This window comes from Rhinoderma darwinii, chromosome 1 (genome assembly GCF_050947455.1).
Source record: "Rhinoderma darwinii isolate aRhiDar2 chromosome 1, aRhiDar2.hap1, whole genome shotgun sequence".
NCBI classification, from domain to species: domain Eukaryota; kingdom Metazoa; phylum Chordata; class Amphibia; order Anura; family Rhinodermatidae; genus Rhinoderma; species Rhinoderma darwinii.
In genome coordinates this window covers 570,241,726-570,262,636 of record NC_134687.1, presented here as the reverse complement: position 1 = coordinate 570,262,636, position 20,911 = coordinate 570,241,726, and the positions used below count along the sequence as shown (strand labels likewise).

General features: G+C 41.2%; 1 protein-coding gene across 1 annotated transcript in view; it reads left to right on the top strand.

Annotated features, from left to right (window-relative positions):
- Positions 1-19,208, top strand: part of CWC27 (CWC27 spliceosome associated cyclophilin) — a 240,656-nt gene extending 221,448 nt beyond the window's left edge. Inside the window, exon 14 of the mRNA XM_075839140.1 lies at positions 17,950-19,208. Coding sequence (XP_075695255.1) covers positions 17,950-18,112 — 163 coding nt within the window. The 3' untranslated portion in view covers positions 18,113-19,208. The remainder of the gene's footprint in view (positions 1-17,949) is intronic.
- Positions 19,209-20,911: the final 1,703 nt, after the last annotated feature.

Here is a 20,911-nt window from a genome sequence, read left to right as displayed (position 1 = left end):
GTGTACAGCCTGAAGGTCTAAATGAGTAAACAAACTATACCTGTTTTATTTAAATACACGATTTAATGTGACTATTTATGGTTGTTAAAGTATATGTTTGGCTGTCAATTCTGGTAACAAGACAGCTACTTGCATTATACCATTCATTGCTAACAGGTATAGCCGTTCCTTTCAAGAGAAGTGTTTCAAAATTCTAAAGTGTGGCAAATACAAATATCGCTTATTTATCCATACTAAGTGTATTTACAGAGAAGGTGCTTTATCTATGGCAGCCGAGTTGCGGTTTTGAGCTGATCCGCAATATCTACCCTATTTGCTACTATCATACTCCATCCTCGATGAAAATGGGCTTATGTGCAGTAAGGAGATGTGCCTACAGCCTCCCACTGCGTCTGCGCATTCGTTCGATGTTGTCGATGTTACTTCCGGGTACGTCAGCTGACGTCCGGGAGTCACATGGTCAGGCGTCACAAATGAGGTGGGCTAGTGTGATTGGCTGTTTCCAAATGCGCTGCCGAGGCCAGGGGGAGGAGTATTAGTTATATCAACTCTGAGTCCCGAAGTGAAGCGTGCCGCTGACATCTATGCGTGCACGCTTCCGTGTTGTACAGCAGAATATCTGCTATCGAATCTATCGCTGGCATCATAGCCAGAATGACCAAGTTACAGACCCCTGATGATATGTATAGAAACGTGTAGGGTCAGGTTAGTGAGGGATCATAGCGTAGGGAACAGTGGCACTGTTGTGTACCTTAGCACCAGGAGATTTAGGAGCGGTAACTGCAGGCTCCGGTGTGTTTTGGGGTCTAATCCACTGTTACACCAATGTTGAAACGTTGATCCCATATCTGTATCTTTCAAGTATACCCAGTCAGAGAGGGTTCACAAACAAACTAGGACTTGGAGTATGTGTTTAATACGGTGGGGCTTTTCACAGTGGTGACTATACCCCTGTTTTTAGAGAGTTATGAAATAAAATTTATACGTTTTACTCATATAACACTTCAGTAACTAACATCCCCCATATGTCCACTTTAGATTGGCGTCGGTTTTTGAACATCCTTTTATTTTTCTAGGACGTTACAAGGCTTTCAACTTTAGCAGCAATTTCTCACATTTTCAAGAAAATTTCAAAAGGCTATTTTTACAGGGGCCAGTTCAGTTGTGAAGTGGCTTTGAGGGCCTTCTATATTAGAAATCCGAAAAAAGTCACCCCATTTTAAAAACTTCACCCCTCAAGGTATTCAAAACAGCATTTAGAACATTTCTTAACTTTTCACAGGAATTAAAGCAAAGTAGGGGTGAAAAGTACAAATTTCATATTTTTTTGCAGAAATTAATTTTTAATCCAATTTTCTTTATAACACAAAGTTTTACCAGAGAAATGCAACTCAATATTTATTGCCCAGGTTCTGCAGTTTTAGGAAATATCCCACATGTGGCCGCAGCGTGCTACTGGACTGAAGCACCGGCCTCAGAAGCAAAAGAGCACCTAGAGGATTTTGGGGCTTTATTTTTATTTGAATATAGTTTAGGCACCATGTCAGGTTTGAAGGGCTCTTGCGGTGCCAAAACAGTGGAAACCCCCCAAAAGTGATCCTATTTGGGAAACTACACACCTCAAGGAAATTATCTAGGGGTATAGTGAGCATTTTGACCGCACAGGTTTTTTACAGAAATTATTGGAAGTAGGCAGTGAAAATTAAAATCTACATTTTTTCAAAGAAAATTTCCACAAGGACTAAAGGAGAAAAATCACCACAAAATTTGTAAAGCAATTTCTCCCGAGTAAAACAGTACCCCACATGTGGTAATGAACGGCTGTTTGGACAAACTGCTTAGAAGGGATGGAGCACGATTTGGCTTTTGGAGTTCACATTTAGCAGGAATGGTTTGCGGAGGCCATGTCACATTTACAATGCCCCTGAGGGGACAAAACAATGAAAACGCCCAAAAAGTGACTCCATTTAGGAAACTACACCCCTTGAGGAATTCATCTAGGGGTGTAGTAAGCATTTTGATCCCATAGATGTTTCATAGAATTATTAGAATTGGGCAGTGAAAATAAAAACAAATTTTTTTGTTTTCTCAGCAAATAAAGGAAAAAAAGAACCCAACATTTGTAAAGCAATTTCTCCCGAGTACGGCAATACCCCATATGTGGTCATAAACTGCTGTTTGGGCACACGACAGGGCTCAGAAGGGAAGGAGCGCCATTTGGAGTGCAGATTTTGCTGGATTGGTTTCTGGGCGCCTGTGGAACCAAAACAGTGGAAACCCCCTAGAAGTGACCCCATTTTGGAAACTACACCCCTCAATGCATTTACCTAGTGGTGTAGTGAGCATGATAACCCTGCAGGTGTTTTGTAGAAATTAGTGTGCACTCGATGTTGCAGAGTGAAAATGGGATTTTTTTTCCATAGATATGCCAATATGTGGTGCCCAGCTTGTGCCACCATAACAAGACAGCTCTCTAATTATTATGCGGTGTTTTCTGGTTTTAGAAACACCCTACATGTGGCCCTAATCTGTTGCCTGGACATTCGACCAGGCTCAGGAGTGAAAGCGTACCATGCGAAATTTAGGCCTAATTTGGCGATTTACAAAGTATTGGTTCACAATTGCAGAGGCTCAGATGTGAAATAATAAAAAGAAACCCCTGAGAAGTGACCCCATTTGGAAACTGCACCCCTCAAGGCATTTATTAAGGTGTGTAGTGAGCATTTTCACCCCACAGATCTTTTCCATAAATGAATGCGCTGCGGATGGTGCAAATTAAAAATGTATATTTTTCCCTAGATATGCCATTTCAGTGGCAAATATTTTATGCCACTGGAGACACACACCCCAAAAATTGTTACACGGGTTCTCCCGGGTATGACGATGCCATATATGTGGAAGGAAACTGCTGTTTGGGCACACTTTAGGGCTCAGATGGGAGAGAGCGGATTTTGCTTGGTAGTAGATTTGTTTGAGTATTACTGGTGTTTCCATTTATAATGTGGGGGTACATGTAAGCTTGGCAGGGTACATCAGGGGCATAGTCAGTTGGTATAATAATGGGGTAAAAAAAAAAAAAAATAATCCATAGATGTGTGTTACGCTGTGAAGCAATCCTTTCTGCACAGACCGGTGTCGCACTGATATATGGCGTCCTTTCTGTCCACACTCCGCACCTTTGCAGTTTGGGGAATTTTGCTGGGAAAGTGTTATCCTGGTATAATACGGGCACCCTCGCTTCCAGCAGATATGTTTGGGCCCTCCCCTTCCTGGTTCCCTAATTTTAGGTCCTTGATAAATCGCCTCTTGAAACAGAAGAAATGTTCCCCTCGGGCACAACTGCATATTTTTTATTTCCTGATTTATTGGAGCCATAACTAATTTTATTTTTTCATAGACGTAGTGGTATGAGGGCTGTTTTTTTGCGGGACGAGCTGTAGCGATTATTGGTACCATTTTGGGGTACATGCGACTTTTTGATCAACTTTTATCCTTTTTTTTGGGAGGCCAGGTAAACAAAAAAACGCAATTCTGGCACAGCTTTTTTAGTTTTTTTTTTTATACAGTGTTCACCATGCGTTAGAAATTACATGTTAACTTTATTCTGCGGGTCAGTACGATTCCGGCGATACCTAATTTATAGAACTTTTTTATGTTTTACAACTTTTTGCACAATAAAATTACTTTAGCAAAAAGAATGTATTTTTTCTGTCGCCAAGTTGTGAGAACCTACGTAATGCAATGTATTATATCTGTTAGTTATTCACTGACAGCTAGCCGATTAGGCTTCGCCTCCCGGCGGGGCCTAATCGGCTTCCGTAATGGCAGAGCAGGAGGCCATTGTGTCTCCTGTTGCCATAGCCGCAGTCGCCAGTCCTGAATGCCTGTCAGGGCTGGCGATCTGCTAGTAACCGCTACGATGCAGCAATCGCTTTCGATAGCTGCATCGAAGGGGTTAATGGCAGGGATTATTATTTCATTTTTAATACTTCCCACCGCGTGGAAGAAAATAAAATACAGCAAAAAAACTTTAAAAAAAATATAATAAAGATAAGTAACTTACTTTAAAAAAAAGTTTTTTTTTAATTCACGACACATTCCCTTTAAGGCCAATAGAGTGGAGCATGTTAAGTATGAGTTTGTTGTCTACAGTGTCAAAGGCTGCAGAGAGATCCAGAAGAATCAATAGAGAGTATTTGCCGTTAGATTGTAAGGGGTCAAGAATGGAATTCGCAGAGAGATAGCGGATAAGGCGAGAGTAGACCAAGCGTTCCAGGGGTTTGGAGATGAAGGGGAGATTAGAGAAAGGTTGGTCGTTGCAGCACTGGAAAGTGCTCTGTGGCACCATCTACATAGGGTACTGTTGCACCATCTACAGAGCTCACTGTGGCACTACCTTCAGAGGGCACTGGCATTATCTATAGTAGGGTTGTCACGATACCAGAATTTGGACTTCAATACCGATACTATGTGTAGTATTGTGATACCAAAACGATACTTTGCCAATAATATATTTTTTTAAAAGTTCTTCAATATTCTGATTTGAGGCACGTAGTGTGATGAATTTTGAATCTCCATGTGCCTTTTTACTGTCCTAATGGATGACATTGGGTTAACGTGTGAGGTACATGATGGGGTTAATGACTATTAATGTGAGGCACATGGAGGTACTAAATACACCTCGTGCCTCACATGAATAAGTGAAAGAAAGTAGATTTTATTTTATTTACAACGTACACATCATAAATGATGCTATAAATTTGTTGTGCAGGTTATTCCGGTCGCGACGATACCGAATATGTGAATATTTTATGTATTGAGCCTTTTATTATGTTTATTGTAAAAAATCTTTCTTTTTTTACCTTTTTTTTTATTTAACATTACTTTATTATTATTTATTTTAAATTTAATGTACTGGCATATATCTACCTAAGCATGCCCTAACAACAGGAAATATGATCAGACAACCCTGGGGTCAATGGACCCTGCGCTGTCTGCCCATATATGGCATGTCTATCGATCGCGTCACGGGGATACCTGTGATGCGATCCAAGGGGCATCCACCTTCTCATTTTCTCCTTGAATGCTGTGGTCAGCTTTGATCGCAGCATTCAAGGGAATAAACGACAGAGATGAGGTTTCTCTGATCTCCGCCTTTCGAGCAGCGCTGCGGCTGTGTAATACAGCCATTGCCCCGCTGCTGACAACAAATCTGCGAGCGCGGTCAGCGCTGTACTAATGAGCCGGCCTTGAAGACAGAAAAGGGGTGCTCTGCAGTGCACCCGCCATGTTGTTTATTAGGTAAATTTTTTCTTTTAAATTGCTTTCCCTAAATAACCCTTTTTTTAGACCCCTTTAATGAGCCACATAACAATAACAATCATCTGCAGGAAAACATTTCCAACTTATCCAATAATGTCCAATAATTTCTGTGCAATGCAGCAAATTTCCCTTTTCCAGATGCACGGACTATTGCTCAGAATGAACAGATGATGTTGTGTTGGCCTAATTATCTGTACATCTGTATCTATCATCAGTTATTCATTACATGTCGTCTTTTCTCTTACTTCAGTTTATAAAGATTATAAATTAGAATTGTAATATTATTCGTTGTTTAGAAATAGTGTAAAGGTACATTTTCTTAATGGTGGTGGTCTTTTGCAAACATTTTTGATGTTCGAATGTCTGTGGTAATTTCCGGTTGCTATACTTCCTCTCCTTTCTAGCCCTGAATATGTAAAGAGTCTATAGCAAGTAGAGAGTAATCCCGGTTTCCGTGCTAAAACAGATTAATGTTATCAGAGATACCCTGAGCCTCAAATCAACCATTGCAAATCCAGCTTTCATTTTTCTAGCACAGGTAAGAAGAAAAAAAAAAGAAGAGATCAGATTGGTTGCCAGGAAGCTTGATGTTCCTATGATGACACTTAACTGCCAGACTAGAAGGCAGGGAGTGTTGTCCTTGTGAGACCGGCACAGAAGTGTTCAGCAACTGTGGCTTATAATTCGACCTCTGATAGATAGAGATAGAATAAGTACATTTTTTCTACATCACACTGATGGAAATTAATGTTCTTGTAGTTCTCCTCAAGCCCAATAGCTGCTACATATCGGTTACTGCCACATTCCTTCAGTTCAGACATTTTTTGAACAATTCTGTGTAAAAATGTGATTAGAGCTTGCCAAAAATGTAGAGCGTTACAAACTGTTCCATTTTTTTCAGGTGACATTAACACATGATTTTTTTTACGTTGTGTATGTTTTTATTGGACATAGTACAATTTTGTCTGCCTTTCAATCCAGTGACACCTGTGATTTATGAAGGGGCACAGGTCATGAGTTTATTATGCCGAAAATCACAATAGCTGTTTTGTTTAAAAAAAAATTGAGTGAGTCAAACACGTTGAAAGACAAACAGATGAAGAATTCAAGAAAGCTTTTGGAACGCTTCATTTGTTTGTTTTGTTACAAAAAGGAAATGTTAAATGTATGAGTTCTGGGCAGAAATCCATAAGTATTATAATATTGCACATTAGATATACAATAAATACGTCTTATGGGGTCTGCTTAGTGTTATAAATCAAAACCAAGCTTGTTTTGTGTTCAGCTGCACAGGTTAAACATCCACCTTACACCAGTTTATTTAGTATAATAACTTCCTATTTCTAGTCTTAAGAAAATTGTTTGTTTAGTCCACTCCCGGTTTAAATGAACGAATGTTCGGAATGGGGCATTCACAAAAACTATTGCAACGGGGAGGGGTTACCCATAGCAACCAATTAAGTCTATTTTTTTCAATCTGCTTTAGAATAATTACCAGTTATAATCTGATTGGAAAACAATGTTTTTGTTTGGGTGAAAAAAAATGTGGTAAAAAAAAGAATGAATTTAAAAAACACGTCAAAAATTAAATCACAATTTAGAACCGTTTCTTATTTAGAACTGCATGCAAACAACAAAGTAGATTACCAGCTGTAGACTAAAGCTGCAATCTGCCCAATTAAAGTAAATGGAGGTGAGCTGCAATACCAGACATATCCCATGGACAAGAGTAGTGCTTTTTTTGGTGGGGGGACAAAAATATACTTTTTTTTTTACTCCTGGATTACCCAACCTCATTTCACAATTTAGTTTTAGAATTGCACCCTGCTATACTGAATGTACATAAATGCTTGTGCGTCTTTATTAATTATTTAACCATACCGGATTCCGGTTGGTGTCCTGGGCAGCCGGTGGTATGTCCTGGTGTCAACTGTATCTTCCTCCTTGATGCAGATACAGTTGAATCTGATGCTGAAGCAAGGAACCGTCGGCTCCCTTCTTCAGCATTCACTGTGTGAAGCGGCCGTAAGCCATTCGGCACAGACAGGGATCTCCTCCACTCGTCAAGAACTCCCCGGGCACAACGCTACTTTAAGCGCTGAGCCCACGGAAGTCCTTGACCTCACTGTCCATATATGGACAGTGATGTCGGGATTTCACCTATGTAGTCCCTGGCCAGAGCAACGCAAGCTCTCTGGCCGGGGACACCTGTCTTAGGCCCAATTCACACGACCATAATTTTTATCCGCAATTACGGACCCATTAATTTCTATCAGCCAGTATATTTATGGGTGTGTGTCCAGAACATAGAAATGACCCACAAAAAATAGGACGTATACTATTTTTCGCATTTCCGGACCATGCTCCTATAACTTCTACTGTGAGCACGGTCCGCAAATGCAGGTGACAATCTGCGGCCCGTTTGTGCGGTATTTACTGTCATAAATACTGCATGGTCGTGTGCATGAGGCCTTAGAAAAGCCTTTGACATCGCCGTTCATATATGGACAGTGACGTCAGTGGCTCCTCCAGAAAAGACCCTAACATCACTGTCCATATCTAGACAGTCACGTCAGGGGGGCCTCCTAGAACGGTATCTCTGGCCAGAGTGTTGCCGGTGCTCCGGCCGGGGATTCCGCTCCTGGAGGAGCCACTGACGTCACTGTCCATATATGGATAGTGACGTCAGAGGCTCCCTCCAGAAGTGGAATCCTCGGGCAGAGTGATGCCGACGCTCTGGCTGGGGATTCCGCTACCTAGAGCGAGCCCCTGTCAAGGAGTGGAATCCCCAGCCAGAGCCTTGCCGACGCTCTGGTCGGGGATTCTGCTCCTAAATGGAGCACCTGACGTCACTCTCCATATACGGACAGTGACATTAGGGGCTCCTGTAGTGTTGCCCACGCTCTGGCCGGGGATTCCGCTCCTGGAGAAGCACCTGGTGTGCAGAATTGGTTTCTGGGGACCACGTTGCATTTTCCGAGCCCCTGAAGTACCAGTATAGTAGAAATTCACAAGGTGTGATCACCCCTTTAAGGCCTCATGCACACAAACGTAAGGGTTTTTAATGTATACGGTTACGAAGGCTACAGATACACATCCGTAGCTGTCTACAATTGCGGAAGTACCCATAGACTTCTATGGGCGAGTCCGTGCCACAATTCAATAGGACATGTTCTATATTTTTGCGGATCATTTCTACAGCACGAACACACATACCTAAATATATGGAAAGGTGTCCGTGGCCAATAGAAATGAATGGGTCCGCAATTTCATATGTAATTACGGATGAAAACTACGGTCGTGTGCATGAGGCCTAAGGAATTTATTATGAAGTGTAGTGAGCATTTTGACCACCACACATTTTGCAGAAATTCGTACACAATTGATATTGCAGATTCAAAATTGCAATTTTTCCACAGATATGCTAATTCAGTGCCCAATATATTGTGCCCAGCTTGTACCACTTGAGACACACACCCGATAAATTGTTAAACGGGTCCTCCGGAGTATAGTAATTCCCCATATGTGGTCATAAACTGCTGTTTGGGGACACTGCCAGGCCTAGAAGGAGCGCCATTTGGCTTTTGGAGAGCGGATTTTGCATGGTAGAAGTTTTGTTTAGGGTTTTACTGGTATCTCAGTTTATAATGTGAGAGCATAGGTAAGTTTAGTGGAGTATATCCATTTATCATAATGGAGTATGTAAATAATAAAATTAATTATCTATGGATAGTGACGTACGCTTTGAGACCATCCTTTATGCACAGGCCAGTTTTTTGGGGGCAGGAATCGCACTTGTAAAGGGTGTCCGTGGTATTGTACAAAATATCCAGCATTGCCTAATCTTTGACTTCTTCACTAGCCCCATATGCAGCACAAGACCCTAAAATGTCAGTCTGCTGCATTTACGGGGTTCGCCTGTGGAGCCTAGCAAATGATGACATGCGGATTTAGGTGAAGAACTGCAGCACATATAAATTAGTCTTGGCCGTCGTTTTGCATCATTGCGTTACATAGTTATGTCTTTTTTTTCAACAGTACTATGTCCATGAAGTTGAACCAAGAGATGGGAAAAAGGGAAGTGATGAAACAAAAATTCTATACATTCACATAGGAGCTGATATTTTTTGTTGTAGGAAATTATCTAAGCTTATTTTTAAAGCCGTTCCGAGAGTCATAACTTTTTATCTTTCCATTGACGCGCTGTGTGAGTGCTTGATTTTCATGGGACGAGCTGTCGTTTTTATTAGTATGATTTTGGGGTACATGCGTTTTTTTTTAATCAGCTTTTATTAAATTTTTGGGGAGGTGAGGAGACCGAAAAAACTGAAATTCTGTCACTGGTTTTTCTATATTTTTTACAGCGCTCACCGTGCAGTATAAACATCTTGTTTACCGTATATATCGGCGTACAAGACGACTTTTTACACCCTTAAAAAAATGTCAAAAGTGTGGGGTCGTCTTATATGCCGGATATTGTCTACATTAGGGATGCACGTTGCAGCCGCACAGCTCAGTATAGTGACACATGAATGTATGGGAGCGCGGCTGCGGCTGTGTAATTCAGCCACAGCCCCGCTCCTGAGTCATGATAAGTTCGCGGGGTCAGGATGATGCAATGCGGCCAGCGCTGCACTAATGAGCGGCGGCACTGGAGACAGAACATGGCGGGCGCGCTACAAAACACCCCCATGTTCTGTCTTCAGTGCCTGAACTGCCGCTCATTAGTGCAGCGCCGGCCGCATCACCTCATGCTGACCGCGCGCGCACTTCCTGTCAGGAGCGGGGCAATGGCTGTATTACACAGCCGCAGCCCCGCGCTATAACGGCGGAGATCAGAGAAACCTCTCATCTCCGCCGTTATTCCCCTGAATGCTGCGATCACAGCGGACTGCAGCATTCAGGGGAAAGTGAGAAGTGGGGATGCCCCTGGATCGCGTCACAGGGAATTCCTGTGACGCGATCGAGGGCCATACCATATATGGGCAGACAGCCCAGGGTCTATTGACGGACCCCAGGGCTGTCTTACCATATTTCATGTTGTTAGGACATACCCAAGTATGTCCTAACAACTGCCTGTGTATTATCCGTCCACAGGCTAATGTACTGGCACATACCTGATATATGTCAGTACATTAAAGTTTAAAAATAAAGTAAAAACAAAGTATTGTTAAATTTTAAAAAAAATACACCTTCACCTTTTTTACAATAAACATTAAAATAAAAAAATGAAATAAACACGGCTTTCATTCACTTATTAATGTGAGGCATGAGGTGCGATGAATTTACCCTCCATGTTCCTCACATTAATAGTAATTAACCCCATCATGTACCTCGCACATTAACCCAATATGACTGAGAAACATGATGGGATTAATTACTATTAATGTGAGGCGCGTTCAAAATTCATCACACGTCGCGCCTCACATCAGAAAACGGAAGAATTTTTTTTTTATTACTGTTGCCAAAAGTATCTAAATTGGTATCGAAATCGCAATACTAAACGAAGTATCGGTATCGAAGTCCAAATTCTGGTATCGTGACATCCCTAGTCTACATATTGTCTACACACAGGTTGTGTGTTACCTTGTGAGCCTGCAGTCCGGTACACAGGCTCCCGGGATGCACGGAATCCGCCACGGATCTGAGGGAAGCCGGTATTAGCCGCCAGGGAACATCTCTGTAAGATGCTCTGGCCCGCCCTTTCCTCTCATTCCCTGCCTCTCAGATCTCGCGCGATGAAGCAGCCTATCTGCGCATGCGCGAGTTCAAAGAGACAGAGAGTCCTGGGTCCTGCCGCCGATGGCCATAGTGAAGCGCTCCTGCACGAAATGGTGAGTATATCTTAAATTCTATATTTTAAGGGTAAAAGTTGGGGGTCGTCTTATACGCCCAGTCGTCTTATACGCCGACATATACGGTACTTTATTCTGTGGTTCGGTACGATTACTGCAATACTAAGTTTATGTAGTTTTTAAAAGTTTTACTCCTTTTACACAATAAAAACTCATTTTTCTAAATAACATAATGTTTTAGTGTCGAGAGCCAGAACTTTTTTAAATTTTTTTGTCGACTGAGCGGTGTGAGGGCTTGTTTTTTGAGTGACAAACTGTAGTTTTATTGTTACCATTTTGGGGTACTCCCACTTCTTAATCATTTTTTATTCAAGTTATTTTTTTTTTAAAACCAGCTGACTAAAAAAAGGAAATTCTGCCATTTTTTGTTTTTTTATTTTTTTACGGTGTTCACTGTGCGGGATAATTAATGTGATCTTTTTATAGTTCAGGCCAATACCTATTATGTATAGTTTAGTTTTTTTCATTTTTTCCAAATATAAAGGACGTGTTCAGGGAAACGGGGCGATTCTTGTTTTTATTACGTAAAAAAAAATATTTATTAACTTTTATAAAACCTTTTTTTATTTTTATTTTTTGTAATCTTTTTAATTTATTTTTTTTTACACTTGAGGACGTCTGATCCCCTGTATAATACACTGCACTACTTATGTGGTGCAGTGTATTGTAAAGGTATGTTCACACACTGAGTCAAAAACGGCTGAAAATACAGAGCTGTTTTCAAGGGAAAACAGCTCCTGATTTTCAGACGTTTTTTTAGGCCACTGGCGATTTTCTCTACGTTTTTTACGGACATTTTTGGAGCTGTTTTTCTATAGAGTCTATGAAAAACGGCTCAAGAAGTGACATGCACTTGTTTTTCGCGGCCGTTTTTTTACGCGGCCGTTTTGAAAAACGACAGCGTAAAAAACCGGCCCGTCGGAACAGAACGCCGGTTTTCCCATTGAAATGACAGGGCAGATGGTTTGGAGGCGTTCTGCTCCTGATATTTCAGCTGTTTTTCGGGCCATTTACGACCCGAAAATAGCCCATGTGAACATACCCTTACTGTCATTTTACAACTAACTGTCAGTCTATTAGGTCCTGCCATTGGTAGGACCTAATAGGCTTCCGTACATGGCCGACCAGGAGGCCATTGACAGGCTTCCTGGTTGGCAACCATTGTCATCCCGCGATTGCTCGCAGATGGCCGATGGGGTATAGAGTGAGCCCCCTCCCTCTGTGTTAACCACTTAAATTCCGCTAGCAACCACTTGATCGCCGCCGTTGCAGTGGGATGTCTGCTGTATAGTACATGAGCCCACTTCATACTCAGGGCGCAACTGTACGCCCATTTGCTTTAAGGCATGGTCAAAATGGGCGTACAGTTACGCCCATATGCAGGAAGGGATTAAGGAGTACCTATCATTATACTAAATAGTCTTGGTAGGATATTTTAAGGAACCATGGATCCGGGAGCTTAAAGAGTATCTGTCATTAAACCATTATCTACTGAAATGACTCGGAGCTCTGTTATCCGTAGCCTTAACCTGGGTCAGTCAAGTTTATATGACGTTAAAGTATAGCACAGCATACTACACTATTCTGACCATCAAAGAGCAAAGCAAAGAGCTAATGCAAGTGTAAGCAGAGCCTAAAGGCCTTTATACACTGACCAATGATTGGGTGAACGAGCGTCCATCTGAACGCTAATTCCTGGTTATTGCCCTGTCTAAACAGGCCAAAGATCAGCTGATGAACGAGCAAATGCTCATGCTCATGCTTATGCAAAAAAAAAAATGGTTGCTAGTCGGCAGCACATGTCCCTGTGTAAACATGCCAATATGATGCAAATGCATGGGGACCAGCGATCATATTAACGTTTGTCCCCATACTAAATGATCATTGCTCTATTTAAAGAGAGCAACGAGCGCCGATCGACAAGCTCGTTTTAAAAACGGTAAACATAGGCGGTATCTGCCCATGTAAAACCACCTTTAGTTTCTGAATTGCGATAAGTAACCTACCTTTCCCTTTTTTCTACAAAACTACTTTAAAAAAACAACATAATTTTGTTTTGTCCGTTTACCAAGACTATTTGCTGTCAGATTGCAATTGTGGCCCATTATGAGAAGTTAGGTTCTACTTGTAGGATGCAGCATTCCCAGTTTTTCCTTTACTTGGGCGCCTTCCTATGGTAGTAACAATTTAAGGACCCAGATTGAAGGGTCAGTTCACACAGACGTTTTTTTTACGCAGAAACCGTGTCGGAATCAGTGCCAAAAATGTCAGAAATCGCCCCCATTAGTGGGAGGCAGAGGCTTTTGGCCGCTTGCGGGGATAAAAAGCGGCATGTGCTTTCTCGCTGCGGTTTCCCCCTCTGACCTCTCATTGAAATCAATGAGAGGCAGAAAAAACCTGCGGCGCTTGTTTCTGAGCGTTTGTCCCGGCGTTTTTGCCCGTGGTCCTTGCATTCGCTTCAATGGCCGCAGGCGGGAAAAAAAGTGCAGGAAATGCAAAATCTGCCTCCGAATTCCTGAAGGAAGATTTTTTTCTGCCTGCAAGAAAACTCTGTTTGAACAGGGCCTAAGCAGACCAACTCTAAACATTTTTGGGGATAAAAAAGTGAAATGGCTGGAATTGTATTTAATCTAGCACCTGCGTTTAGACAGTAATACCAGTGGGGTGAAGCCGGTAACCTGCCCACTTATGTAGTTGTGTTATGTAGTGACTTATTTATAGTGGACTATTCTGTGACTTGCAAATTCACAGCAAGAGTAGATGTTTTTTTGTCGTCTTTTTATTATTCGTGCTCTATATTCAAGTAATGCTGATGTAACTCAGACGCTTTTTGGTTACAATTACAATTTTTGAGTAAACTAGTGTTTTCAGCCTTTCGTTAAATTCCCAAGGGTTTAAAGTAACATCTGCAAGAGTAATGAACAAGTTCTTGGCTGTTCCCGCCGTGAGGAAGCCTGCAGCTGATCAGCTCTGCCTCATTTGTAGGTGTCACTGCAGTAGGGATTAGTGTGGAAGATTCCAGGCAACGTGACACACCGATCAAGCCAAAGAAAACCTCCAAGCTAAAATACATGTAATTTTTCAGCTATTGTTTAGCCAAAACGAAAACGAAGTACGACACGTATCAATGACGATGAGCGTGAAATTGCAGTGCGTCAGAACACAGCTCTCTTCCGCCACTTGTATAATATATTCATTCCCTGTGAAGAATTGGCAGCTCCGATTTGTTTAATGTACAAAAATGATTTTGCATGAAGGAGACAAAAACGACTTTTTGACAGGTTGTAGACATAGTTTTATCATAGTGTTCACGTTCAGAACACATTGCCTTGTATGGTATAAACATAGTTCTGTACTACTACCAAATACATTGGGCCTTACTTCTAAAACTAATTGAAGAACAAGTGAGTGTTGCCCATAGCAACCAATCAAATCCCAGCTTTCATCCTCCTAGAGTTGAAAAGGAAAATGTGATCCGATTGTTTGCTATGGGCAACCATTGACACTCAATATTACTATGCAGAGTGTATGCAGTGGGTGGGCTGAACAGGAAGTCTGTGAAGTGGAACTTCAGCCAATAGCTGCAGAGCACTGAGTGATAGAGCGGGAGGGGTGTTTCTTTTAGCAACTGGAGCCATTTTGTTATCTGAGGTTTTAAGAACTAAGAGTCCTTCTACATGGCCCAATATGTGCCATGAAAACGAGCGCATATTTTAGAGACCGCTCGTTTATAAGCACTCGTTTGTTTGGCGAGGAAAATCAATCATCCTCATATTTCCATCATGTTGGCAGCACCTGTTCCTGTTTACACAGGGAGATGTGCTGCCGACTAGCAGCCGTTTTATTGGCCGCATAAACGAGTTGATCAGCAGATGAACGAGCATTTGACCGAACATTGGCTTGTGTAAAAGGGCCTTTAACCCCTTCCCCCTGCTTGCATTCTGGGTCCTAATGACCAAGCAATTTTTAAATTTTTTCCATCGTCACATTCGAAGAGCTCTAACTTTTTTATTTTTGTGTCGACATAGCTCTATAAAGTCTTGTTTTTTGCGGGACAAGTTGTATTTTTTAATAGCACCATTTTGGGGTACATATTATTTATTGATTAACTTTTATAAACTTTTTTTTGGGGGGGATAGAAAAAAACCTGAAATTTCGCCACTTTTTTTGCGTCCTAAATCTACGCAGTTTACTGTGTGGTGTAAATAACACTAACTTTATTCAACGGGTTGTTACGATTGCAACAATACCAAATTTGTATAGATTTTGTACGTTTTACTACTTTTAGGGCTTATTCAGACGAACGTGATATACGTCCATGCAACACGCGGGATTTTCACGCTCCTCGCACGGACCTATATTAGTCTATGGGGCCGTGCAGACAGTCTGTGATTTTTGCGCAGCGTGAGTCCGCTTAGTAAAACTCACGACATGTCCGATTTTTGTGCGTATCACGCACCCATTGAAGTCAATGGGTGCGTGAAAACCGCGCATGGCACACGGAAGCACTTCCATGTGACGCGCGTGATTCGCGCAACAGCAGTGAAAAGTATGAATGAAAACAGAAAAGCACCACGTGCTTTTCTTTTTACAAACATACAAACGGAGTGTCATAATGATGGCGGCTGCGCGAAAATCACGCAGCCACGCACCATATGATCATGACACACGGAGCTGTTACGTGCCTTTTGCGCACGCAAAACGCCGCGTTTTTTGCACGCGCAAAACGCACACTCTCGTGTGAATCTGGCCTTACACAGTAAAAATAGTTTTTTTTCAAAATTATTTGTTTTTGTCTCCATATTTGAAGAGCCATAACTTTTTTTTATTGTTCCGCCGATGCAGTTGTATGTGGGCTTTTTTTTTTTTTTTGGGACTTGTAGTTTTTATTGGTACCATTTTGGAGTAGATGCGACTTTTTGATCACTTTTTATCACATTTTTTTTTAAAGTCAGGATTCACAGAAAACAGCAATTTTTCCATTGTTTTTTATTTGATTTTTTTGCGGCGTTCACCGTGCGGGTTAAATAATGTAATAGCTTTATAGTTGGGGTCTTTACGGATGCGGCAATACCAAATATGTGTAACTTTTTTGCTTTATTTTGTTTTTTTTAATAGTAAAGCATTTTGTAAGGTGAAAAAGTGGGTTATTAATTTTTTTCCACTTTTTTTTTAATTAACTTTATTAAACTTTTTTTTTTACTTTTTTACTAGTCCTACTAGGGGACTTTAATATGCGATCCTCCGATTGCTTTTATAATACACTGCAATATTTTTGTATTGCAGTGTATTACTGCCTGTCCGTTTAAAACCTATGTGAATGACCTAGCAGGCATTCACTACAGGCAGACCTGGGGGCCTTTATTAGGCCCTGGCTGCCATCGGAGACACAGACACTCGGCGATCGTATCGCCGGGTGTCAGTGGGATGAGAGGGAGCTCCCTCCCTCTCTCCAAAACTGCTCAGATGCGGCGCTCACTATTTTAGCGCCGCATCTGAGAGGTTAAACGGGTGAGATCGATACTAATATCGATCTTACCCGTTCGAGCAGGGATGCCCCCAGCCCTCAGCTACATCTGGTAGCTGAGAGTAGGGACATTTAACGGCTCCCTGCTCTGTTTACTTATTCTGATGCAGCACTGTGAAAAGGCTATTGCATCAGAATAAAGCCCATTAATGACCGCCGTGAAAAGGCGTATCAGCGCTCATTAAGGGGTTAAAGTGTACAAGGCATCTTGGAAAAAGTTAATATTTACGGAGGTGAAGTCACAATTTCCAACACAATTTTCAACTTTTCTACTCAAGAAAACTCGCGTAGAAAGGTTAATAAATTTCCCCCCATTGCGTTCAGTTTTTATTACTGTGCATTTTGTTTTGATGAATATAATAAGAAACTGCATAAACACATTTCAACACAGGTTTATATATATATAAATCTTATACATAAAATATTGACTAACCTTGTAAATACATTACATTATTTATCTTGTACAGATCCTGAGTTACACACTGTTTTTCAGTCCAGAGCTGCATTTGCAATTCTGCTTGTTGTCTTTGCGAACGGTCATTTAGCTGAGCTCTTATAATCCACTAAAGCAATAAAACTGGCCATATACTAGAGCTTTTAGACGGCCTCTTACAGAACTGTGTGTCAGTTACGGTTGGTCTGTGAAAAGGCGCTGACAGTCAAAAAATGGTCCAGGTCAACTTTTGCATCTGAAATCTCCAGTGTATATTTAGCTTCAGTTTTTCCTAAACTGGTTACTTTACAGTGTAAAACAAACACTTGCCTGAATTGAAATCACTATCGCATCATCTGTAATGACATTGAGCCAATAAGGAATGCTGGGAGATTTCCGCTCTAAAGCAAGAAGATTGGTTAATGCAGCTTTGGGATATAATAAAAGCTGTAACACAAGATAAGTAATGTAATGCATTTACTAAGCAACTCAACTTCTAATGTAGATTAATTCTATATGTAACCTGCTAAAGTGGTGAACATAACCTTTAAGTTGAGTGGCTACAGAACGTGATTGTTATAATAAAAGATATCCTTGTTACCACCATGTAAAATGTGCATTTTGTCTTGGCAACAAGTCAAATTCTATTGGAGATAATGAAAATTTTTTTTTTTATTAAGGCCTCTGTCTCTTTTCTTATTGGAATCAGTCGGTCAAGTGATAGTTGTTCTTCTACAAGAGGAAACCTAGTTCTTTTTGTTATGTCTACATTGTAATGCCTTTATCTAATATATTATTAAAATTTCTCTCAGGCTGTCTCACGTGCTTCAGTTTGATGAGAAAAGTCGCAAGGTAAAAGATGCCAATATGCAAGATGAAGACACCTTCGAGATCCACGACCCCCGAAACCCAGTCAATAAGAGGAGACGAGAGGAAAGTAAGAAACTGATGAAGCAGAAGAAAGAAAGAAGATAAAGGACACACAAATACCCCCCTCTTATAATATCTTATATAGATTACTCTTATAATTTCCATGTGGGGTTTTTATCTTTCTTTTTGTAACTGAACCATCCAAATGAGTCTGTCATCTATGTTTAACCACATCCAAATTGTTAATTCGCTGTAAACCGTTGGGGACAGTTTTATAAAAGCTGGTGCAAAGGAAAAGTGGAGTAATTGCCCATAACACCCAGTCAGGTCACTGCTTTGTTTTTTCCAAGAGGCATTTGTAAAAATGTGTCATCTTATTGGTTGCTATAGACAGTGCTCCATTTCTTCTTTGCACCAGCTTTGATAAATCGCCCCCAATGAAGGTAAACAGCTGAGCAACAATCACCGTGTTTAAAGCTCCATAAAAGGAATTGATAAAAGCAGCAGTTAATCAATTATATCTCTGTAGACAACATGAGCAAAATACAGAGCTTGACATAGGGATTCTCTCCTTAGTGTTCCTTGTCATGCTCCGCCCCCTTAGGCCTTGCACTAGACATAACAGTGTGTATAAAAAAAATTCAGAATAACTTAAAACAGAGCTTCACTTTAACATTTTAAGGTGGTATTCCATCCAATAACATTCATCACCTATCACATGGAATACCCCTTTAAGAGCAGTATAGCGTGCTTAGGATTTGCAGACTGCTGAACTGATGATTACTGATTGTAGTTGCAAACAAATATGAAATATACTCCGTATAAATTAAAGCTTTTGTCTGACTGAGGTACGTACTTGCCTCCGGTAATACCAATTTCATCACTATTATCTATAATGACCCCAGTGTGTTTTATGAGAGAGCGAAAACCAGCTGTGTTACATCATGGCAGCATATTATTCCTTACAAGGAAGTCTTCTTTGTGCTAGCTGTATTACAGTTACAGAAATCCCCTAAAAAAGGGCACAGGATGCAAAAAGAATCATCATTTTTACATGAAATCTCTATATTCTGCAGTTTGTGGATTGTGTCATTGTATACGTTTCTGTTTACATGTATATCGTGTAACTTGTTGCAAATAGTTTTAAACTGAAGTTATAAGTTTAATTTTCTGATCCAATTAATAAAGTAAATCATGTATTCCAGTTATCTCAATTTAAAATGTTGCAACATTTATTTATTTATTTTTCACAAGTGGTACACGTAAAAAAAAAAGGGACAATATGTAATATACACTATATGGATAAGTATTGGGACATCTACCCATTACACCTACAGGAGCTTTTATGACGTCCGATTCTAAATCCACAGGCATTAATATGCAGTTGGTCCCCGCTTTGCAGATAACCACTCCCACTCTTCTGGGAAGGCTTTCTACAAGATTTTGGAGTGTGTCTGTGGGAATTTTTGCCCATTCATCCAGAAGAGCATTTGTGAGGTCAGACACTGATGTTGGACAAGAGGTCCTGGCTTGCAAATTCCATTCTAGTACATCCCAAAGTTGTTCAATGGGATTGCGGTCAGGGCTTTGCGGGCTAGTCAAGTTCTTCCACACCAAACTCGCCCAACCATGTACTTTAGGGATCTTGTTTTTTTGCTGGCACAGAAAAAGACCTTCCCCAAACTGTTCACACAAAGTTGGAAGCAACAATTGTTCAAAAGTTATTGGTATGCTGAAGCATTAAGATTTCTCTCCACTGGAACTAAGGGGCGGAAAATAGCCCCATAGCATTATCCCTCCTCCACCTATTTTTACAGTTGGCAAAATGCAGTCAGACAGGTAACGTTCTCCTGGCATTTGCCAAACTCGTCCTTCAGATTGCCAGATCGAGAAGAGTGATTTGTCACTCCACAGAACACAATTCCACTGCTCCAGAGCCCAGTGGTGGCGTGCTTTACACCACTAAATCAGACGCTTCGTATTGTGCTTGGTGATGTAAGGCTTGCATGCATCTGCTCGGCCATGGAAACCCATGCCATGAAGCTTGTGGCGCACTGTTTTTGTGCGGATGTTATTGCCAGAGGAGGTTTGGAGCTCAACAGTTATTGAGTCAACAGAGCGTTGACAACTTTTATGCACTATGCGCCCACGCTCTGTAACTTTACTTGATTTGCCACTCTGTGGCTGTGGTTCTAAACGGATCCACTTTGCAATAATATCATTCACAGTTGATCATGGAATATCTAAGAGGGAAGAAATTTCTCGAGCTGACTTGTTGCAACGGTGGCATCCTATTACAGTATCACACAGGAATTCAGTGAGCTCTTTAGAATTACCCATTCTTTAACAAATGTTTGTAAAGGTGACTGCATGGCTAGGTGCTGGATTTTATATACCTGTGGCAGTGGGACTGAATTCAATGATCAAGAGGTGCGTCACAATTTTTGTCCATATAGTGTATCTTATATGGGGAAAATGGCATATTCCTCACCTTACAGCCAACTGTATATTTTCAGAAACCTCCTCAGTCTCCAAAAAATCCATCCGTAGTAATACAGTAAATAAGCTTCAGAAGCTACAGTCTCCCTCTCTGTTTTTGTGAAACTGCATGCTTTGAATAGGGGGAAGCAGAAGTGGAGAGATGTCACCTGATTGGCTCAGAGTACTGTGGGATGTGTGGGCAGCAAGAATATTGTAACGTCCGTGTTCGCTGACCACGAACTCCTTCCATCCGATCGACGCCCTGCTCTCCAGAGTTGTCTGCACATGCGGCCATCCTGTTCCACAGTGACCACCAGGGTGCGCAAGCTCAGTCCAGTCTTAAGGAGCCAGAGCGCACACAGGTGTGAGATTGAGCTGATTGCTCCCAGAGTACCCTGGACTATAAGAAGGGCTCTGCCCCTT